The sequence below is a fragment of the Mytilus edulis genome, chromosome 3 (genome assembly GCF_963676685.1).
Source record: "Mytilus edulis chromosome 3, xbMytEdul2.2, whole genome shotgun sequence".
In the NCBI taxonomy this organism is placed as follows: Eukaryota; Metazoa; Mollusca; class Bivalvia; order Mytilida; family Mytilidae; genus Mytilus; species Mytilus edulis.
The window spans coordinates 50,250,653-50,276,040 of record NC_092346.1 but is presented as its reverse complement, the minus strand read 5'-3'; the positions used below and the strand labels follow the sequence as shown (position 1 = coordinate 50,276,040).

The following is a 25,388-nucleotide window of genomic DNA, read 5'->3' as shown; positions in this document are numbered from 1 at the left end:
ATTTGTGTTGAAAAAAATATAAAATTTATAATAAAAAAATAGACTAAATTTCTGAAATTAAACACTTAAATATAACAATACTTGAGAAAAAAAGAGTTAAAAAGCTATTTCATTGGTGCAAAGTTTTATGATAATTTTTGTTGATTATTTTATTGTATTTAATATGTAACATACTTCAAAAAGCTTAGGTGTTTGGTTTTATTTGTATATTGAGTTGTGAGATTTATGGTTACATTTTGTGTCTCTAATGTGGGACTCCATCATCCGAATTGATAAATAGATAATTTGCAAAATTACTAAAAAAATGAGAATAATTTATATAAACAAACTTGTGAATATCCTAAATATAAAAAAAGAAGATGTGGTATGATTGCCAATAAGACAACTGTCCACAAGAGACCAAAATGACACAGACATTAACAACTATAATAGGTCACCGTACGGCTAAGACCATCATAAGAAACCTCACGTGTAGTCCTTACTTTGTGACCAACTTTAGAAAATGTCAAAATTTAGGACCACTTTGTGAAACCCACTAACGGGACTAGAATATAACCATCCTTAGACATGTCTAACTCCTGAGATATATTTGTGAAACTTGCCCATGAGACCCAAGGATAACATGACACCAGTTGATTGTGCAGATGCAGCATCTTATCTTATAGTATGACTTTTGAGACAATCATATTAGTGAAATTTGTCAAATTCTATGTATGTGTTGGAATTTATAGTGTCCATTTATAATAGATATTTTACATGAGTCAGTATTTATTACATACACGAGTTTCAATGGTGTATTATGTCATTGTATAGTTGAAGAAAACTATTATATATATATAAAATTTAATATTTTGATCATATATTTTCATATTACTCACGATAATGACACTGATATATATTTAATATGACTAGATGACTGCGCCTTTAATAAAAATCCATAAGATTTTTTTTTTCTCATTATTTCATTATATTAGTTTTTAAACTAATTCCTATATGAAATAGGGATCCTCAACACACACAATTATACCAAAATTTTAACTTGTACTTGTAAAAGACTTTGTTTATTGAGTATACTTTAACGGTAGGTTTACACTGGTTGTAAATTGATTAGCCCCTAATTAATTTATGTATTTATAACATTTAATCTTTAACAAATTATTCAACCTATGCCAACATTTTTTCATACAATTTTATACCTAAATTTCAAAATGTTGGCATAGGTTGAATGAACTGATTTAATGACCTGGCTGTAATAACGAATCAGCTTACTACATAGGCTTATGACAAATACAAAGTATCATTATATATCAGCGAAGATAAAGGAATACATAAACACATTTATTAGATTTTCTTACTTTTTGAACGAGTGTATTATATTCTAAATGGATTGGAAATGCAGACGATTACCACTAACATTATATGGTAAGTGTATTATTTATACACAGTCTCTAAGAATTCCTAAATTTCTTTTTTAATTTGTCCTTACACCAAATTCTCTTTTGTGAACCCCCCTAGTCATGACATAATAATCAATTATTATATACGACAGTTGTTGTCCATTCGTTTGATGTGTTTGAGCTTTTGATTTGATTTGATTAAGGACTTTCCGTTTTCAATTTTCCTCGGAGTTCAGTGTTTTTGTGATTTTACTTTTTGGAAAGCTGAAAATGTCGTATCTTTAAACAAATGAAACAAAATGTCTAAGTTAAAGCTGTTTCTAGCACATTGCAATGCAACCTCGCAGTCTGGCAATATGTTTTTGTTTTAATGCCGCAGAACTGGAAGACGCTTGGGGATATTTAGCAAAGTATGTGGTTGATTTTCAAATAATTAAAAGCTCGACAGGATTCTTTGTAGTTTTTTTTTCCAAAATCACAATTTAACAAAGAAATAGCAGTTATTGAGGAAAAAAATCAGAAAAGCAAGTGTGTAATATCTTTTTGAATATATATGTTGTGTACAAGATGTAAGTTTGTACAAATTATAATTTGTACAGGGTTTTTGTACAAGTTATAAGTTTTTTGACACCTTCCTTCTTGCAACAGGTGATACAGGTGTATCCTATAAAATGTACCAGTGGAATGTTTTAAATTCAAAATATTATACTTCAACCTAACATTTAGTGCTATTCTCCTTGTCTTCAAACTGGAAATGAGGATACCTGAATGGTTTAAATTCTAATTTTATTTTTTTTCCTTATACCATATTCATCTACATACAAAATCTTTGTGTGGTCTTATAATGTTTTTGTATCAATGCTCAGTATTAGACTGTATCATGAAGTTGTGAAAATATGACAGAAATATGCGAAGCAAAAGACTGTGTGCTTGCATCATTCATTTGTGTTCAGTAGGTCATAAAACACTGATAACTTGTACAAAAAATCTGTACAAATTATAATTTGTACAACATTACAACTTGTACACAACATATATATGTTATTGGTTGATTTTAGAAACTGAAGAACTTTATAATTTCAGTTTTTTATATCTTTCTTTTTTAAAGGACTACTTGCACTAGTATTTGTACCAACCAGTTTTGGAAGACCTACTTATTCGATTAGCTTAGAATCAGCACTCCGAGCAGAATTATTCACTACTAATAACTATGAAGTTTTGCAAAGACCCGAGCAAAAAGTTATAGTGAGAATAAGTATTACAATTCTTACAATCAACGATTTGGTAAGAATTATTACTATTTGATATGATTTTGCCTCCTATTTTGCAGTAGATAGAATTCGTACCATGTAGCCAGATAAATCTGCATTATCCTGATATCATCATCTTAGATCCGCACCTTGTTTCTTTTGTTATGTTTTTTTGTTATGTTTTTTTCTTTTTTTTTCTTTTAGCTTAGTACCTATCAAGCTTCTACCAACTTAAATTATTTCTGCCATTGTCCCAGGTGAGGGGAGGTTTTTTGCGCTTATAATCATGATAAATCTCGCTACATTCTTAAAAGCACGTCCCATGCCAGGAACTTGAATACATGCTGGTTATTGTTTTGCATTGTTAGTGATGTTTGTTTTTGCGTTCAGTGTTGTACTATAAATCATACTGTTAGTTTTCTCTTTCGAATTGATTCATTATCATTATGTCATAATTAGACCTTTTAGGTAGCTTAATTACTTTAAAATATATGTATTTGCTCATTGAAAAATCTGCACTGTGACCTGTTATAAGTTTTCATATTTGTTGTTTGATCTTTATAAATAATTGTATCATTGGCAGTAACACTTCATTTCCTCATTTTGATGATTATCCGAAAATAAGGTCAAATGCATGAAACACCTTCTTTTAAATGATTTTAAAAGCTTTTGTTTTGGATCAACTTTAATATCATGGTGTGAATTAGACATACCCCATCGGCCAAACGACCTCAAGGACATATTGTATTTTTATATTGATACGCTGATATTGTTATTATGTTAAAGAATTATAAACTATCATGACTATTGTTCGAGGCCTTTTTATGGTTGAAGACCGTTTATTGACCTCTAGATCTCTGATATGTGATCGTTTGATGTGTTTTTGAGTTGTTTTCTGTGACGTATTCACCATGGCTACTTTTTAATTTTTGCATTATTAATCCTAATTATACCTTTATCGAAAACACATGACTAATTTATTTCATATTCTTAGTAGTTTTATATTATCAAAGATCATATAATGGTAAACTAATGTTTGAAATTATCCCCCTCCTTCCCTCCCCCCGCACGGTTGAAATAGAACAACCGGTAGGGCGTCCGTTCGTCCGTCTGTCCTGTTAGCGTTCTCACGTGTACGATTCCTCCTAGATTTTTATAAACATATATATTTATAGTTTGACAAATTCGAAAATAAGTGCCGATTGACAATTTATAAAAAGTTATGTCTCCTAGAAATATTAATTATACGGAAAATTGTAGTGTAAGTGTTCTCACGTGTACAATTTTTTTAAATTTTTTTTTCGGTACAGGTGGTTTTTTTTTATCTGTATTATAGTTATCAAAACTCTTTTAGATCTTCTTTCGTGTAGGCTCTGCTCTGTATTTTCCATTATTTAACTGAACATTGTTCGAAATAGAAGGTATAGAGGGTCGAATACTAAAAAAAAAGGTTAGTTTAATCTTGCTACATGTGTATGTTCCAAGTCTGAAACACTTTTACAGTGTTTATTCTTTTGAACCTTTTTTTTTTAAAGACTTGATTTTTGCTGATCTTTTGATAAACTTGATCAGGACATGTACAAGGTACCAGGCGAATATTGTCATACAAAACCATACAAATGTTGAAAACTGTGTTTGATCTTTTGATGTTTGTTTATATTAAAGTTTACATCATATCTCAATTTATGCGGCTTATTTTGCATTATTAAAAGACGAAATAAACCGAGGAAATAAAAGAAAAAGATTGTTTGTCGAAATATTTTTACATAAGGGATAGTACTTTACATATGAAGTTAAAAGTCACAAGTTCAAAGAAACACAAAAAAAAATGTATAGCTCAGTGACATACCAATGGATTACAATAAGTATAACAAATATTTTGATAACGGGAAAATATTTACTTTTACTGTTGAAATCATTTTTAAAGTCATACGATCCTTCAAATTTAACTACAAAAATGAAAATGTTTTATAAATACTTGAACGGCTAATTTGACTATAATAAAACATGTGTCCTTTTTTATTTACTTTATCCAATGCCAACTTAAGATACATATTAACACAGTAATGTATAATAGAAAAAATAAAAAAAATAGAGAATTTTGTCTCGACTTTTATTTTGGTATGTAGATGTATGACTATTCGTACATCTTTTAATTTTCAATTTACTGATTGATGAAAGTTCCACCATAGTATGGAATAATAAAACTGCAATTTAAATCTAGATCTTAGAACAGAACAATATTTATTAAGGAGTTTTATCATATACTTAGACTTAATAACATATCATTTTTACTGTATGATAATAACATTAAATTAACGTAAACTCCATATTTGTCGAATTGGTGCTTAGCGGGCTGATCTGAAAAGTTTATCACATGCTTCGATTGTTATCACATGCCTTTCCGTAACGTTATCGCATGGCATTCCGGTGATACTCGGCAAATTCCGGAAAATACACCTCAATGCTACGTTTTCAGTGAAAAACATTACAAAGTAGCGAACTCCGAAACAGCGGTTACGTCCTCTTTACTACGCTACGTTGACTTTAAACACTGCCACCAACTCCTAACGCTAGCGTAGGTTTTTTTCAACATTCTTGAAAAAAAATTAAATATGTCCAAATTGTTTTTATTTGTATGGAATTTTATACTATATTAATAATTGAATACAGATTTTAAAGACTACAATATAAGCTAGCAGTAATTTTTAGAAAATGATATTTTAAACTGGAGATATATTTTGGTGTATGTATACTTATTTCACCCTTGTCAAATCCAACATGGATGTTACAGAGACGATACGGAACGTACAATGTCAGCTGTATCCACAGTTGACACTGAAACATGAACAAATTTCCTCCATAGAAAACATTCTCCAGGGAAATAATATTATAGTCAATCTGCCTGTTGGGTTTGGAAAGAGTATAATATTCCATTTGTTGCCCAGTGAGTTTATTAATTCCATCAACTATTTATATTCAACTAATCAAACAAATTATGAAACATCGTGGAAATATATATTTTTGTACACTATAACTTTTATTATAATTCGATCTTGACGGCTCTTTTAAATAGTTGTCCAGTCCTAAATCGGGTTCGGAACACCACCTAACAAAAAGAATCGCTCAGGCCTGAAATCAGTCACTGTCCCTCGGCTCAGACAAGGGCCAAGTCTGCAAGTGATCATTTATAATATATTAAAAAGAAAAACATAACTTAAATGTGGAAACATTCAATGTAGATGAGTTCAAATAATTGTGAGGTCACACGGGCAAGGCTATTTTATCTTCAAAAATACAGATGTGTGCCCTTTTGTAACAAAAATGGGTTTTTACAACAAAATTGAAATGTACCCCTAAATATAAGAAGTATATATATGAAGGGTTGTTCCCAACCTGTTAATTTGTGGTTTAGTTATATAATGGTAGCACTCCACTATTCACCGTAAGAAAATAAAATTAAAATTGAACCACAAAATGTTTTATCATTCTCTATTCCTGGCTTTGTAATACTTTAACCTTAGCTGTTTGTGTTATACATGGGTATCCGGTCGTTCCGGCCCCAAACCGATCCGGCCTCAAGTCAATCCGGCCCAAAGTCGATCCGGCCCACGTCGATCCGGCCCGATAATAAAATAGGAATAAACTATATTCACTATATGGAGGAATTTGTGACAAATTTGAACAGTATATATAAACGAAATCATTAGTCTATAATTGGTTTGTTTATTCAACAATTGTCTGATGATTGTGAACTAAGGTAATGCCACTTGTAATCACTAAATTCAATCAAATCCTGGCCGGGGTTGTATATAATAAATCATAAACATTTATGAATTACAATTAATATATATCTTTATTTTTATTCCTTATCCTTATAAATTATTTTTTTGAGGGGCCGTATCGACTTTAAATATGGCCCGGATCGACCCGAAAGCTTATACATGTGCATATGTATGTAATGAGTATCTTCCAAAGATTTTCAAAAGTTAAAATGGTGAAAAATAATTCCTCTATGTGTATTCATAGCAACATTCTGCATTTATTTACCATGGAATATTGCGAAAAGGGGGTGAAAATGTCACATATACCCCATAAAATTTCAATTTTGAACTGAACTAGAATTACAATGCCTTTGAGCGTTTCCTTTTCAGAAACTCTTGACAGTAATCTACCTTATGACATGATCACATAAAAAATGGGTCTATTTCGCCTCATTATTTTTCTTAATATACATGTATAATCACAAAGTTTGTTCCCCCCAAAAAATTGAAAAAGAACTTTACAATATATGCTGGACCAATGTTTGGTATGGATATGCAAATACCGACTGACATACAGGAAACAGCCTCTATTACCATGATTACATACATTACATAATCTTCATGTTCATATAAATTAATCCTCAGCTATATATCCAAACAAGAATTTTATTGCATCTTGCTCTCTTATTTCAAAAATCCACAGGTGCCAAAATGGGAAAATACATGTACACACCTAACTGTAAGAGTGCTTCCTGTAACAGGATTTGATAGATATACTGAATAATTGTTTCCATATTTTTGTTTGTATCCAAGTATAACCACATTGGATGCCATACGTGGAGCAGGATTTGCTTACCTTTCCTGGGCACCTTAGATCACCACCAGTTTTTGTTAGGCTGGTGTTCTGTGTAGGTTCTATCTTGTGTTTTTGATATACATGTAACTGTTGTTTGTCAATTTTGCATTTCATGTTTTAGCCATTGTATTTTCAGTTCATTTTTGAATTGTTGGAATTTTATTATCTCTTTGGTATTTTAGCGATTCAGCCAACCTCTCTTACACAAGACCAAGCAATTTTGGGGACATCTTGAAACTAAGCAAATTTTATTTTGAATCATCAATATGATAAATCAAAAATATGGACAACTATTGTGACTACAGCTCACATATTTGATAGGGGCTCTGGGCTACTAAAATGTATGCTTCTGAATAATAATAATAATAATAATAATAATGATTAAGCTCTATAGATTTTTTCCAATGGGGTTAGTTCATGCAAACTGCCAACAGATTCTACATACAAAAAATATTACTTGCAGTTGTATATCTCTGAATGTTTATATTTTTTAAAGAAATATTTGAAGACCTTGGAAGAGTGCAGAATAAGGTATTGGTGGTGTCTCCTCTAAATGCCATTATGGAAGATCAATGTAAAAAATTGAACAAGATTAATGTTAAGGTTGTTCAGCTTAGCCAGAAGTGCCAGATCATTGAGAACAACAAAGACAGCTGTGAAAATGGTATGTATTCATGGTATTATCAATATGTACATGATGAATATATAGCAACCAAACAATATACAAAATGTAGCATAAAACAATAACATCAAGAAGGCAACATATACTTTTTTGCATTTGTTTCTAAACAATACCTGATTCTGAATAAGAAGGAATTATTTTATAATGTTTTCATTATAGCAATTCTGAATGTAAATGTTAAAATAACTTTAATAATTTGAGTTTATTTTCTGTAATAAGTTCAGTATGGGAAAGACCTCTTTATTATAATTGAGGTTTATCTTTTTCTGCCGAAATGAAACATTAACTTGATTAATGACAAATCAACTGTCTGAGAAACTAAGAAAATTTTCACATTTATTACTGTATTATTAAAGAAATATTAAATACTCAAAAGTGAAAAAGATTCTCCTCATATTGGTGCCTTTATCTTCATTTTTAAATGGATATTGGCATTGATGTACATTGAAGGGTTGCGTGATGCATGGGATCGAATCCCTTTGAGGTCAAGCCCTTACTTCTCAAACTGAACAAATTACTTATCTATGTATATAATATAGTCATACAGGAATCACTTAGTGCCAGTATCATTCTGACACACCCTGAGGGACTGTTAGTTGCAGAAAATGGTGTTAAATTGTTACGAGCATTGGAGGGAAAAGTTGGCGCAATTGTCATTGATGAATGTCACAAAATTGATGACTGGTAATTCAGAAGTTTCCATTGTTGAACATTAGATTTTTTTAAAGGCTTTTGTATTTTGTATAATTTCTGAAATTGTTATTGAAAGTTAAAATGTTATTTGTTAGTTATTTTGTAGTTTTATGCACACTATTGCAGTACAGATTACCAGTAGCCATAAAATCACTTTTATCAGAACTCTGATAATTTAACAAAATTAATTTAATTCAATTTCAAGTGGAATACATTATTCTTTTCGATTTATTACTGATTTATAGCCTGGTTGGCATGTTTACACAGAAGAAATTTTAAGGTAACATTATGGACTAAGGGAAATAACTCAATTTGAAATGTCAATTTTTTTTATTTTTTTTATAATAACAAAAAGTTGTTAACTTGAGCCTTTCATAACTTCTCTTTGAACAAGGAAAACAATTTTATTAGTTTTTGGAACGTACTTTGGTTTCTTAAGTGTTTCAGTTGTTGTAATTTCAAAGTTTTGAAATTTAACTTAACTTGGTTTGTTATAGAAATTTCCAATGTTGTTAACAAGAGGTTTTCCAACCACCCTATTTTAATCATATGTATTTGCACAAGGTTTTTTTTTAACAGATATATAACTTGTTACAGTATCTATAGGTACAATACATTAAATCATAAATTTACGTTGAGTACACAATAATTGTTTATTCACTATTTTATACATGTACAAATACTATTAATTCATATTTGAACAAACATCAAAATAAATAGAGTCACAGATAGAAAACCAATATATTCATACATGCACCACATACAAATAATTACAATCACAGATTTTTTTTCTTTCTAATTCATATAATCACTATATCACATTCCATTTCATATGATTGAAGGCAATATTTATTTACATAGTTTCTTAGATAAAGTTAATATACCCTGTTTTAAACATGTAAAACAGATTGTAAAATTCTTTATATTATACCTATTTATACATTTAACATCACAGTCAAGCAATAAATCAACACATTAATGAACATCAATGTAGCAGCATATTCAGTCAAAATGGTATCTCATTAAATTAAATATTATCACTTTAAATCAATAAAGCACCACATTCAACAACAAAAAAACAACACATTCAGTTATAATAAAATAACACTCAATCTATATAGCATCACAATCAATTTAAAAAGCATTATATTCTAATAAAACAGCAGCCCATTCAATCAAAATAGTATCGTTATTAAAAAAAAGTATTACATTCAGTCAATTTAACAACATTGCATTCAATCAAAATACATGTAGCATTAAAATCAATATAACAGCATTGTCTGCAATCAAAATAGCATTACATTCAATCAGAATATATTACATTCAATATAATAGCATTACATTCAATATAATAGCATTACATTCAATCAAATTAACATTACATTGATTCAAATAGCATCACACTCATACAATCAAAATAGCATATTCATTCAAAATAGAATGACACTCTATCAAAATAACATCATACTCAATTAACGCTGAATAACATTGAATCAAAAAAGCATAACACTTAAGTTAGTTAAGAGCATCACATTCAATTAAAATTTATTGACAGCAACCCAACAATTACTTGTCAGATTCATATAAAATTCATGGGCTGAACAATAAATCTCAATACCATCACATTCATTAAATAGTATTGCATTCAAGCTTAATATCATCACATTCAGTAGAATAGTATTACATTCAATTTAAATCACATTCAGTAGAATAGTATTGCATTCGATTAAAATATCACATTCAGTAGAATAGTATTGCATTCAAGCTTAATATCTTCACATTCAGTAGAATAATATTGCATTCAATTAAAATCACATTCAGTAGAAAAGTATTACATTCAAGCTAAACCTGCTAAATATCATCACATTCATTAGAATAGTATTGCATTCAATTTAAATCACATTCAGTAGAATAGTATTACATTCAAGCTAAACCTGCTAAATATCATCACATTCATTAGAATAGTATTGCATTCAATTTAAATCACATTCAGTAGAATAGTATTGCATTCAATTCAAATCACATTCAGAAAAATAGTATTCAATTAATTCTAAATACAATCACATTCATTTGACATTTAGATACAAATGTAGTATTAAATGTGTATTCACCTGATAAAGACTCTGTTTGTACAATTTTCATGTTAGTGCTAAAGCTTGGAAAGGCAACATATAAATGCAGTGGAAATGTTAAGCAGCAATTGTAAGCTAGTTGAGTTTAACTATTTCTATAAAACTGACCAAACTACTGTAAATTCAGATATTCATGGTGTTATTAAAACTTAAATTAAAAATTGAAACATCATTCCAGTTTTGAATATAATATCCTTTGGCATCCACATTTAAGAAATACAGAAATAAATTTTCAATTAAGGTAAGTAACTTAAAACTCTGAATTTACATATATTTTGTAAGTGCAATTAAGCTGAAAAGAAGGATAAAGACAAAAAGCCACCACCATTAATGTAAGCATGTTAGATGTTAGTTGAAAACTGATATACATCTAAGCATTTTTTATAAGCAGAAAAGCATGCATGTGTTTATATACTTACCATTTCAAACTGCTTATCTCCACAATGAGATAAAAGAAATCATCGAACAAAGTTGTGTATAAATAAAATCAAAAAGGTTTTTTTCCTTTCTAAAATTAAAGTAGGATAAAATTTACAAAACAATTTCAACATTATTTATCAATTACTTTATATTCATCTACTTAAATTATTACCAATATTGAATATGAATATTTCATGTTGTCAATTTCTGCTTCTGTTAGTTTTAAAACATCTCTATTAACTTCAGGAACTAAAGGGGTTCTGTTGTCCATGTCTACAGATGATAACCTGCTAGTTAAGGCATTCGAGGCAAATAAATGCAAATCTGTATTTCCTTTATCTATTGATACACATCGACTTTTAATGTAGATGTCCAGATTATCACCAGTAATTTTTAGCAGTGGCTTTTCCTTCAAATAATCACACAGAGCTTTATGGCTGATTTCTCCTGCTTCTTTTATCAATCTCTGCTTACTGGTTGGTGACAATGTAACACCTACTCTATTCAATCTAGTAATAAGCTATGAAACAAAACAAAATGTGCATCTTTCATTGAAATGATATATAAGTGCTAAAAGTAATAAATTAATCAAACACATTTTGGACAGAAGACACTATTATCAAACCTTCTATGAATAAAAAAATTATTATCTATTAACATGATTAATGAATTGTTAAATTTATATTTCTACAACTATAATTATTAACATGATTAACGTGTGCCTCAAAATACATTTCAGACCAATGTATAAATAGTTCTGTAATTTACTATTACTTGTTATCAATCATTACATTTGATACTAAGAATTCAGACTTTTTCAGTTGCATGTATTACAGTAAATATAAAATTTATCTATAAATTTTTCAAAATAAAAAATTAACTGAGTATCTGAACATTTTTTTTTTTGAATACCATATCTTCTGCTCGTCCCCTTATACAAATTGCTGTCATCATTCTTTGGAATGCACTCATTTCCGCATTTCTTGCAAACATAAGAATGCTGTATACTATAGCCAATGATCCAGTTATTCTGCTTTTTTGCCCTTGTAGATGTTTTTCATCAAATGCAGACAGCATTATTTCCAATAGAAATGGTGTCCTAAATTAATCAGTAGTTAAAACATGAACATGATTATATTGATAATTGAATACAATATTGAGCATTGTTAATTTAAACGTATGATTTATATATTCTAAAAACTTCAAGAAACACAAATTGTGTCTTATTGAAATCAATAAAGTTATCTCCCCTTGGTGATGGAAGTTTTTTTCTGAAAAAAAAATCAATTATTTAATACAGCACTGTAAAGAAGATTGGAATTTTTAAAATGTATGCTGAATGATACTTGGAAAAATGTTTTAAACAAAAAAATTTTTTTAACAGGAATGCTCAGAGCAGGATACCTGCTATATTATTAGTTACACAGTGTTCAATTGTCCCAGTACGATTATTTATCGGGTCAATAAAATTCATATCAGGTGAAGGGAAGCCAAACCTATCAACAAAATATATGTTACATATTTAACCTAAATCTGTATAAAATTCAAAATTTTAGGCCTATAAAGCAACTCAATTGTTTTCATTAGGTCAATGGTGTAAGGGAGATAATTCCAATTGAAGTAAAAAAAAATTCTACAGAAATTTATTAGGGCAATATCAGCCATTCAAATTGTGAGAAGTTACTCTAAATCAGGATAATGTAATTTATATTGTTACCTGTTTTTCATTTCTTCTATAATGGAATCACACAATTTACTTGAATCTTCTGATAAATGCTCCATTTTTTTCCTGGTTAGTAGCAGACTTTGTTCTCCCATTCTTTTAGTGCTTACATTTTTAACTTCCTGATTTATCAATGATCTTGCTCTTTGCATTATAAATACATCACTTACTCTTATGTCATCTAAAATTCAATCATTGCAAATATAAAAGCATTCAAATTTTTGTCCAATTTACAAATTATTTCACTTAATGTACTTCTTTTTGTGTTACCAGTTTTATTTCATTTATTATGAGAAAGTCAACAGGGAATAAATATTATGCAGGCAGTTGTATTTTGTAAATGTAATCTTGACATAGTATTTGAGGTACAACATTATATAAATAACACATAGCGGAGAGGGTGATAGAGCAGATTGTTACCTTGAGAAAACATTGTCAATCGCGGTGAAGCCAAGGTATTAGAAAAATAACAAAAGTGAGGCAAGATTTTTTTAATTTTTTTTTATTTTGCCAGTTAAATACTAAAATCTTAGCTAAAACACAGAACTTAAGCATTGTATTTAATTACTTGATGTAATTCAGTTCATTGTCCTTAAATTATTGATTTTGATTGGTCCAGACAAGAGGGTGACATTAAAAAAAAATGTTACCCGCTCAGCCATGTGATACAGTAAATTAACACCCTCGTGTAAGCCAATCAAAATATGGCATTTTAACATGAAGTATAATAATAACATTTCTTATGTTGACAAAAAAAATATTAAAAACAAATCCTGTAAATGTAAGATGTTCTAAATTCATATGCTATCCACTAGGTTAAGAGTCAAAATACCTGGTTCTGTCTGGTTTTTGTCATTTGTTCTGATGTTTTCAACAAAAGAGTCCAATACACTTTCTTGAAATAGTTCCCTACAAGAGGGGGGTTTGGGCCTGCTGTAGGCATGTTCTTCTATTTCACTAGTTAAATACAATCAAAATAAAGTTCATATAAAATGTTATCAAGAATTGATTTTTTATTTAATACCCTTTAAAGCTATTTTCCTAATGCATGTAGTTCAAAGGTTTGGCTTTCTTTTTTGATAACTGTTTCTTTGAGAATAATCAATAAATTTAAAATTTCAATCAAAAGATAGTTGGGGCTAAAGCTATATAATGCCATAGGATGCTTGAGCAAAATTTATACAAACAAATTAGCAAACACACAAGCAAACCAAACCAAACCTTTAAACTACATACTTTAGGAAAATAGCTCTAATACAAGATGTATTGGTTATGGTGCTGTTTGTCTTTATTGAACATTTAAATTATTAACATCCCCTTTTTAAACAAATCATGCTAGATGAGATAATTTAATTTCATATTTTGTAACTATTGATTATAAACTCATAAGATTGGCAGTATCAAATGGAAGAGGTAACTTACTCATTTGCACTAACACTAGCAGTTGATCTTCTGATATTTGGTGTCTTGCTATAACCATGTTCTCTGTTGATTTATAAGTAGATTTTATTTATGTTGCTGTCACACTTGGAAATAACAATCAACAACAAAAAAAGCAGAAGAATTTTAAGCATATGTTTAACTTTCAATCAGTAAGTATAGCATATCAACACATTTATAGTTATATTTACAGCATTTTTAAGACACATTAAGTAGACAGTCTTCACGCTTAACTTTCGAGTCCACAAGCCCGAAATTAATTTTTTGGAACATTATAGTTGGAATATGTTGGCTTGTAGAGAAGAAATTCACAAGGTCGAAAACAATTTTACAAGCCATGGTCGTAGGATTTGTGATTAAGCGTGAAGACTGAAGAAGCGTGAAGAAGTAAATTAGATTTCATAAATGATATAAATAATTTGCAGTGAACATGGTTGTTCATGTATAAAAAGCATTAATTTTGTTTAAAAAATTCAAGCAGTATCAAAATATAATTTTATAAATATATCTAATTTTATATAAGCATAAGAGATCATAATCGGTTAAACGCATCTCTTTTTTTCTCTCGATTATTCAAAACTTCCAAGAAAATTTGCTTGTAAATTTATGAAACTTACTTGCTTAACCCTACAGTCTTTTTAACCTTGGTATTTCCATGATGTAGTACAATACTTGCATCTAAACTGAAATATACATATTTTTGCAAATTTCCCTATAAATTTCCCTATTTCCTCATCTGCACAGTATCGTCTCTCCTAGACAATCCGGTAACTTAGTAAAATTGCTGGTTGCTCCTTTTTTTATAGACTTATATATATATATTATATATGTCATGATATCTCAGACGCATGAGTTTGAATCCTAGCCAGATTTTTCTTTTTTAATTGTTAAACATAATTTTTTGAAAAAGAAAAAACAGTTCCTCTGCAAGCTAAAATATCTGGCAGTCTCTTCTCAATAAATAAATGTATTTACATGCTATTGCAAGGTTGTTGTAAATTCCAGCTGTATTTATATTGAATAATTGTCTGTGGCTATTTCCATTTCCTAATGCAATATTAAATTTTAAGAGAAACACTATATAACAGTTTGATTAGCCTAGTCGTTTCTGTAATATTTTTGTGTAAATTGACAAAATATTTTGTACATGTACTTTTTGGATTCCTTTCTTTTTAGGAATACGTAAGACAAAAAGTCTACAAAAAAACTTACTGACTAAATATCAAAGTATCATCAGGGACTGGTACTTCATCTGTTACTGATGTTGATGTGAATCTGAAAAAAAATAAGTCTTTCTAAACTACAAATTTAAAAAAAAAACTTGTTCTTCTGTCATACTCAGTATAAATACAAGTAAAAGTGTCTCTTAAATAATTAATTCCAATTTATTGTATCCATAATCCAATATTCATTCTTAATAAAAGTACAGAATAAATGTTTCATCTTGAAGAATTTTGGACTTTATTCCTTTTTTTTTTACATACATAAATAGAGGTAACTAGTCTGTTTTCTGGTGTTTATTTTTCTCATGGGTAATCTTGAAAACATAATATATATATGTAGGACTCTAAAGTGCGATGGGGACGCTAAAGTACGATGGTCACGCTAAAGTGCGATGGTCTACGCTAAAGTGCGATGCTTTCATACGCTAAAGTACGATGGTTCGCGAAAGGTTAGACGTCCGAAACGTAGTTGGATTATGACGTTAACAGTCGTACATACAAACCAAAAATGAACATGCCGTAAGATACATTATGAATATTTGATTAAAAACTTTTACACCAAATGTTCATGATTTACTAGTTATTGATTTAAACTTAACCGTTCTTTGTCGGATGAAGCACATTGTTTGTTCTTATGGTGCTGGAAGAAGGACTTGTATCTTACAGTCGACCATTTTACTATATAAATATAAAACAGTATACGCATACTTATCCTGGTCAAGTTATATTTGAAGCAAACGGAAACATTTGAATCATTGTTTAAATGGCAGTTTACTTTGCGATCCTCGTTAAAATGCTGTCGACTTTGATGAAAGTAACGTCGGTAAAATAGAGATACATGTTTGCATGCGTGAATTATAAATTATTTGCTCTAAAACATTAGTATGTTCTGTAATTTGTAGGAAAATACGGAAAAGGAGAAAGCTCGGCGAACATTGCCTTTCTCTCGCATTCAAATTAAATTTTATACTAATCAATGTTGCATATTCCGACAATGAACGAATTTTGTATTTGTTATTTACAATGACGACTGCATGGGAGGTTGTAACATGAGTGTGAACGGCAATCTACACTAATTATCCAAATATGCAATAAGCTCCGAATTGTTACAAAATCATTTTACATGAAATATAATATGTTACGACAAATAAATTACCCTTTTAGAAATTATAACGTGTTCGGTCTTCTAAATTTAGAAACAATTATTTAAGACTACCGGTAAATTATAAAGCATATCCAATATGTTATACGTTAGCATATTAGCTTTTGCAAAAATACTATTTTTTAACCTCGATGTTTTAATCCCTCGAATCTTACCCTTTTGGTCCATCGCACTTTAGCATGATATACCATCGTACTTTAGCGAACAAACAACCATCGCACTTTAGCGTGAGACACCATCGTACTTTAGCGTAGACCATCGCACTTTAGCGTGGCCATCGCACTTTAGAGTACCATCGCACTTTAGAGTCCTACATATATATAAAAAATAAGATGTGGTATGATTGCCAATGAGGTAACTATCCTTAAGAGACCAACATGACACAGACCTCTTCTTTTATATGTATTCAATTATATTTCATACGTTAACAAGAATGTGTTCATAGAACACCCATTCAGCACTCACAGTATCATTTTCGATGTTCACCGGACAGAGGCGGATTTAGGGGGGGGGGGGGTTTGATTGCTTTTATATGGAATCACTGAAGCGTGGATGCAGTGGGCCCCTCTTAGGTCAGTCAGTGGGCCCCCACTTATGAAAATTGCTGGATCCACCACTGCTGGAACATGAAATTGTGGTCAAAACTGTAATTTGGCTTTAACAATAGAAAGATCATATTACAGGGAACATGTGTACTAAGTTTCAACTTGATTGGACTTCAACTTCATTTAAAACTACTGCAACTTGTTATTGAAACTCAAAGAGGGACAGACAGAATAACAGATGAAGGAAATAATCCACAGACACAAATGTAATGCTCCTAGGTGGGGCATCAAATCTACAACAATTATATAGCTTATTCAAAATAGAATATATTAATTCATATTCTAAATCTATATCTATTTTTTTACCCCAAATCCTGGCATATTTCTGGAGAAAAATTGGCCATTCTCTTCTTCTGTGTTTTTTGAGACAAAAAAGAGGAAAAACAATGTTTGCTAGATGAAATAAAATCAAATAAACGAGAAAATGAGGAAAAACAATTTCTACAAACTGAGGCTTCATTTTGATATAATTCATCAATCAAATCAAAACTATCTGAACCAAAAACTAATTTTAATTTAGAACTAAAGTCATAATCGGAACATTTCTTTCCATTGAAATTAAATTTAACAGAAATTCCAGAACTAAGGCAAAAACAGCAATCAAATGGGTTTTCTTTTGTTGGTGTGGTATCTGGCACATGATCTTTATTTTCCATTTCTAAAAGAGATGACAAATTGTATAGTTTTGATAATTAGAATTATCTGATCATCTTAATATCAATATTGAGTGATGAAAATGGTCTCCTAACAATTGGAAATAATCAACATGATCGATCAAAATTATATTTGTTCTCATTAAAATGTTAAAATGTTTAGGCTTGTTAAAATAAAACTGAAAAAGATTATTACTTTAAAATATACAAAATACTAAGAATTTAGTCCCTGTCCTGAACCAATACTTCAGGAATTATTATACAAAAAATAAGCAAGCATAAAAAAACGATTTGTAAATTTACTATTATTCTAATATTTAGGCTAAATATAAAATTCAATCTTTCAAGTTTTTCCAAGTTAAGATATTTTTTGTAAACTGTGTAACACCAGTCATTAATTACTATACATTTACCTGATCCTATATATAAATTTGCTTTCTGACACCTAAGTGAACCACTGAGATCTTTTGTTTCTGTTTCTAAAATGCAAATGAAATAATGCAGCTAAATACAGCTTTTTTTTTTTTTTATTAAATTAAGTTTAAATCTTTGGTGAACATTATTTATTGTTGTTCAAGTATTCCCTTTTTTCATACTCCTACCATTTTTTCCTCTAAATTCATCCACAACCATAATAGAAAATATGGAGGAGGCTGTAGTCCTATAACATATGACCTCAGGGGCATTATTTACTATTTCTATTTATTTTTCTGATTTTTTTTTCACTATCAAAGTGCCACCCATTAGACAAAAAATAAAAAATGAAAATATCAACATGAAAACATTAAATAGTGAATTATATAATGCAAAGGCATATATTATAGGACTAGAGGTGAAATAACATGTATTAAGGCTTATTGATTCATAAATTATTGACATCATGTTGACTTAGTCAAGAAGAAAGATGTGAAAATTAATAAGATCGGATCATTTAAGCTTTCTGTTTTTAATTTCCTCCATTTTGTTTATATAAATAATGTTATCAAAAGAAATAATAAAAAATATATAACCTAATTTTTGGCAACCTGATTCATCATGTTCATGGTGATTTGTTTTGTTCAAGAAAGCACAAATTAAATAATGCAGCTAAGGCAGCAACCATTTTATTTTCTGGGGGGCTATGGTTTTTTTTGTTTGTTTCCAGGTTTTGGTGAAAAAAATAATTTGTTTTGGACCCTGAGTAAAAAAAATTGTTTGTTTCACCCTCAGCTGCCACTATATGTAATGCTAAAATTGAAAGAAAAATTTGTCTTCGGTTTGTCGCTAAAAAAATAGATTGTTCTTCGCCGAAGGCGAAAAAAAAAGTTTGCACAGAAAAAAAAACCATAGCCCCCTCCAGAAAATCAAATGGTTGCTGCCTAAATACAGCTTTAGGGTAGGCTATTTTTGAGCATAAAAAGAAGAGAGGGTACCTAGGGAGTTTAGGAAATACACACCTTATTATATGGCATTATGTATACATGTAGAAATAATTTCAGCTACAGTTTTAGATAGATGATGATTTCGTTGCAGCAAATGGATTCTCAATATTTTTTTGTATTTGTTTATTTATTATAATAAATTTGATTGACAAAATAAATTTAAAGCGATCATATGTGTCTCAAGTATTGGTAGCTGTTTTTTCCTATTTAACTATATGCCTTGTATATCAATAATAAACATATTCTCTTGTTCTGACAGTGCACATTGTCGTAGTGCAAAAGTAAATATTGAAATAATGTTCACTCTTTACATAGTCATAGAACTGGCAAAATCAGCAGCAATTTCACTTCTTTAAATTTAAAATGCCGGTGCCGTCAAAATAGTTATTTTTATAGCAATAGGCATAATAGCATTCGATTTGTGCTTTGTGTTTCCTTTACCATTATCTCAATCTTAGAAGCTGGGTTGGTGTATGCAGCAGACGATTGTTTACGTTATTGAATCCCGGAAGAAGTCCTCTATTAAAGAGACCCGAGAGATGCGAAGTGCTGGTGGCAGTGATGATAGTTTAGCGAAGCAACGTCACCACTGTTTCGGAGTTTGACAAAGTAGTGTAAAAAACAAACATTTGGATACTGAAAAGCATATATATATAATAATAATTAAAAAAAAAAAAAAAAAAAAAAAAACAAGAAATGAAAAATTAAATAAATGCATTTTTTACTGTATAAAAAGTTTCAAACATAATATAGAAAGTTACTTTAAAAAAGTTGACTTTTCCTAACATTGTTCATTAGGTATATTGTTGAATTATATTTTTTGTCGATTCGTCCATAAATTTTTCTTCTCTGTTGAGGCATACGATGAGAAAGATTTCATATCGAATGTACTAAATCTGGGGTCCGACGTTCGTGAACTTTTCAATCTTTGAACTTCTATTTTGGAACCACGTAAAAGGATCAATGTATGAATCTGTGATTTTTCTTCATTGTTGAAGCATATGATAAAAAGATCATAACATGTCATTTTTCATATCTCATGTATTATCAGCCCTCGGTCAATATCAGCCATCGAGCCATGCGGCTCTTGGGCTGATATTGAACCTAGGGCTGATAATACAGGCGATATGAAAAATGCCATGTAATAATCTGATAATATGTGTGAAACATTTAAGCTTGATACCAGTGTATAATTCTTATATGATTTGCATATCTATAAATACTTGAATTGGATTGGTCAATTAGAATTTTTCTCTAAGTTTACACTTCGATAAACCATGTTTCCGAAACTACTTTTGTAATCTATTCATGCGCGATACACAAGCTTGCAGTGATCCCATGATTTTCAGCAATTTGAGATTTAAAAACAATTGCATAACAGTTTTGACTATTCTAGTGCATATATAACAAAAAAAAAGAAATAAATTTAATTCAGTAAGCTTCGAAAATGTATAAAAATAAAATTTAATAAAATTCCGCGAAATTTCATGAAGGATTTGGCGATTTTACGTCATGGCAAAACACGACGTCATACGAATAGAAATTTTCAAGGGAAAGATTATTTCGTTACGTGTACGCTTCAAATTCGAATAACATTTAATTAAAATGAAGTTTTTGAGGTAGGTGCTATTTTATTTAAGATACCGTTGTATTTATCTGACATTTATGGTTTTTAGAAAGTCAAGATGGCGGCGTACTCCTTAGTTACGACTTGCCATTGTGCTTTTGATGGTAATATATATATAGTAGCCATCATAAAAAAAAAATGTTTATTAGATATCACAAATGTTTGGCTGAAGAATTATAAGGATTAAACACATTTTTTCTAGAGGTTATTGATGTGTAAACCGGGGCTCTTACTCACAAACTCAACATAAAAGTCCTTCGGACTTTTATTCAGTTTGTGAGTTAATCGCCCCGGTTTACACATCAATAACCTCTAGAAAAAATGTGTTTAATCCTATAATATCTGTAACAAATAATATGTTTATGCTTTCAGAACATAAAAGACCAGGCACTCTCTATATCAGGATATCTAACATTTGTAAGTAATTTGACTACTTTAATGAACCGAAAGTGTAAAATAAACTACGAATTTGAAGATGAAACACAAAACAAATGTTTTGACAAAGAAAGAAAACAACAAACAATCACCCTCGTCCCTCCAAAAAGCAAAAACAAAAATTTTATTGCAAAAAAAAAAATCCAATCTATCCGGTGCTAGGAGTTGAAGGTCTCATTGTAACAATGAGATTATTGACTGTAATACAAGCGCTGTTCTTTTACTTTTTGTGTGTTTTGTTTTGCTGAGTATGCAAGTACTGATATTGTGCCATGGATGGATATCCCATGTCCCTGTGTTTTCTATTATATTAAAAAAAAAAAAAAAAAAAAAAAAAAAACCACACACACTGTAGTAGCATCCACTCTTCTTTTTTTATCTGTTGTCACAAATTTCGTTCAGTTCTCAAATGTTGTCTCTCTCTCAATCATATACAGATTTGGCAAAGCTTCTGGATAACGCGATTACCCGATGTAAGAGTAGAAAACACCCCAATGCCACCAATGGATCTTCAATGGAACAAGAAAATCCCTCACCTGGATGCGGGGTTTAGTTAGTCTCTAAACAATAATGTATAACAGCGAAAATAGACGTCACACTTAACGCAGAATCATTGAAACGAACCTAAACTAAAAACCGCACACATGACTAATAAAGGTTAGAGGCTTTTTCAATTGGGACAGGCGAAAAATGCGGTGGATCTTTCACGTCTTGTTCCATTTCTCTAAATGTTTCATATATTTGTGTTGTACAAGCTATCGCAAGTTAATTGAGAACTTGCGATAGCTTGGTACTTGAAACTTACCAACACGTGTTTTTGAATTATTTAACCTGATTTTTAATTTATTTTTCTTAAGAATTGGAAAGACCCTAGATTAGATTGGTCGGACCCTACTAACACCACACAGGATTATGGGAATGTTGACTTTTTATTCAGTACCGAAGAATATGTTTGGAGACCGTCAATCATCATTGAAAATTCGTAAGTAGAGCACCGATGTTGTCAAATAATCGATCAACTGTCTCAGTTGGTATAATAGCCTTTTTAAAAAACATCTATGAAACTTATGTATATAAATTGTTCTTGGGATGACTTTGTCATTATTTTAATACATTCAGAAGGCACGATTACCTTTAAAAGTTTGTGCATTTTGAAATTAAATTGAAAGGATATTTGTTGGGGTATATTCTCATGTGATATCTCGATAGTGCCTTCAACATGTTTAACCCTGCCACACTCTGTACTATATGCCCGTCTCAAGTCAGGAGACTGTAACTCAGTGGTTGTATGTCGTTTGTTGTGTATATCATATTTGTATTTCGTTAATTGTTTTTATCTACCGGAACCAGGCCGTTATATTTCTTGTTCGAATTGTTTTACCGTGGCTTTTGTCATTTCGGGGCATTTTATAATTGACTACTAGTATCATATTATGACATCATGAAAATCTATTCTTTACTTACAGAATACAGGACATGGGAGTAATCAGCGACAAATCAACACCCATGCGTATAACAAACCGGGGAATGGTTGTTTGGAGCCCATCGGGCATTTTTGTAGTAAGCTGTGAATCTGACACCACGTATTATCCATTAGATACACAAGACTGCAAACTTAAAGTTAGTTCAAAGGCCTACACAATCAACGAGGTATCTTTAGTGCTGACTTTGGATCCTGTTATCTTAAATTTTTATTCAGAAAATGGAGAATGGGACCTCGTGTCAGCATCAGGATTAGATGTCAGGGATACCCCCATTGGACAGGCCTCGTTTTCAAGTGTTGATTTTGATATCAAACTTCGACGTCGTCCAATCTTCCACATTATAAATACGTTGTTTCCAGTTGTTTTGATGGCCATTTTGATTGCTATGGTATTCAAACTTCCTGTCGACTCTGGCGAGAGAAACGGATTTGCTTTAACAGTGCTTCTGGCTTATGCTGTATATCTGTCAATCATTTCGGAAAATATTCCCAGCACTTCTGTTTCAGTTTGCTACCTGTGTAAGTATACAGAACTTTTCTGATCTCAAAGACCGGGCACATGAAATATTCTAAACACTTATGTCTCAGTTTGCTATCTATGTAAGTATTCAGATATGTTCTGATCTCAAAGACCGGGCAATATTTATGTGTAAATGATTATGATCATTACAGGTAATTGCAGAAAATACTCGCAAGCATTTTTATCTCAGTTTGCTATCTATGTAAGTATACAGAATTTTTCTGATCTCAAAGACCGGGCAATATTTAGTTGTACATAATTATGTAGATAGAAGGTAAATTACTTCAATGACTTAATTATTTCATTATCACGCTGAAAAATCTTTTATAAATTACTTCATGCAAACGAGGAGTTTTTATCAATGTCTAAATCGGTGTTCTCGATAGATTAGTTAGATCTTACTTTGAAAGTAAACAATTGGAATATAAAAGAATTCTTTATATATAATGTTATACAATGCAATGTAGTTTTTTTTGGTGCTGTTTTTTAATTGCTGTTGTTTTTCTTTCAACTATATGATTGTTCATATCTCCAATAATATTTCTTTCTGTTGTTTTCTACATTTAAACTGTGGTAACAATTTGGGAATTTCAGTTACGGGTAACACTCACTGTAAACCAATATTTTAAAACCCAACAGAACTTCCATCATTTTTGAGACAATTATAATCCAACGTTAATAACAAATATATTATTTGATTAACAAAAAATTTGACTCCTGTCTTACTATATTGATATAAGAAAGTGTTTTTCTTTCTTTTTCAGCCTTGTACCTGGCGTTTGTTTTATTTCTTGCTGCAATGTCAGTAGTTTTGACCATATTTGTGTTGCGTGCGCACTACGCGACCGGTGAAATTCCTAAAGTGTTCAAGATTTTATTCAGATGTACATCACATTCAAAAGTTGATGTTGAAATATTAGAAAAAACAGATGTAGGAGAATTCGAACACGAAGACAACAAACTGACATGGCAAATAGTAGCTGTAGGAATGGACACTGTGTTTTTCTATGTTTACGTTGTGTTAATATCTGTTATTACGTCTGTACTCACAGTAGCATACATTATCCATTATCAGAGTATTTAAGGAAGTGGTCACATGTATAAATTACCTGCATATACTCAACTCAGTTCTACTGTATCGTAGTGTTTAGGGCAATGGTCACATGTGTACTTACCTGCATTTAGAGCAGTGCTCACATGTATAACTTACCTGCACATACTTAACTCAGTTCTACTGTATCGTAGTGTTTAGGGCAATGGTCACATGTATACTTACCTGCATTTAGAGCAGTGGTCACATGTGTAACTTACTTGCATTTAGGGTAGTGGTTACATGTCTAACTTGTCTGCAGTAAGGGCAGTGGTCACATGTGTAACTTGCTTGCATTAGGGGCAGTGATCACATGTGTAACTTACTTGCATTTAGGGCAGTGGTCATACGCGTTATTTGCCTGCATTTAGGGCAGTGGTCACATGCATAACTTGTTTGCATTTAGGGCAGTGGTCACATGTGTATCTTGCCTGCATAAACACAGTTCAGTTCTACTGTTATATAGACAAAAAATGGAAAACAAAACGTTTAATAATTTATTGCGTCATGTCACTAAGAATTGTGAATAGTTGTGATTTAATTATTGAAATTGTAAGAAGCCATTTAACTTTTTTTTCGAAAATTTGAAACGAGTTTCTTGGAAATGTATTGTTCAGTAAATTAATGGACACATGCCACATATATACTGAATTCAGTAATTGTAAATACGAATCTTTGGCTGCTAATTACCTTTCGGGTTTTAATGCCGAAGTTTACCGATTGTGACCTTATTCTTCAGCAAGACTGGATTATTCAATTAATCATGTAATTTATTCTTCAGCATCAGTCATTGATTCATATCTTTATTTCCT

General features: G+C 30.5%; 3 protein-coding genes across 3 annotated transcripts; 2 read left to right on the top strand and 1 right to left on the bottom strand.

The window, feature by feature from the left end:
- Positions 1–1,382: 1,382 nt before the first annotated feature.
- Positions 1,383–25,388, top strand: LOC139515303 (acetylcholine receptor subunit delta-like). The gene is made up of 6 exons (XM_071304870.1): positions 1,383–1,422; positions 2,506–2,681; positions 21,421–21,465; positions 22,341–22,465; positions 22,950–23,485; positions 24,251–25,388. The coding sequence occupies exons 1-6, from the start codon at positions 1,383–1,385 to the stop codon at positions 24,568–24,570; spliced, it is 1,242 nt and encodes a 413-aa protein (XP_071160971.1). The 3' UTR covers positions 24,571–25,388.
- Positions 5,356–8,765, top strand: LOC139516713 (uncharacterized). The gene is made up of 3 exons (XM_071306972.1): positions 5,356–5,594; positions 7,764–7,931; positions 8,489–8,765. Exons 1-3 carry the CDS (start codon positions 5,396–5,398, stop codon positions 8,635–8,637), a joined length of 516 nt encoding a protein of 171 aa, XP_071163073.1. The 5' UTR covers positions 5,356–5,395; the 3' UTR covers positions 8,638–8,765.
- LOC139516712 (uncharacterized) lies at positions 11,355–20,019 on the bottom strand. The gene is made up of 10 exons (XM_071306971.1): positions 19,863–20,019; positions 18,414–18,479; positions 17,654–18,005; positions 15,570–15,632; positions 14,975–15,040; positions 14,340–14,402; positions 13,750–13,874; positions 12,912–13,098; positions 12,107–12,293; positions 11,355–11,714 (listed from the first exon to the last, which is right to left on the bottom strand). The coding sequence occupies exons 3-10, from the start codon at positions 18,001–18,003 to the stop codon at positions 11,355–11,357; spliced, it is 1,401 nt and encodes a 466-aa protein (XP_071163072.1). The 5' UTR covers positions 18,004–18,005; positions 18,414–18,479; positions 19,863–20,019.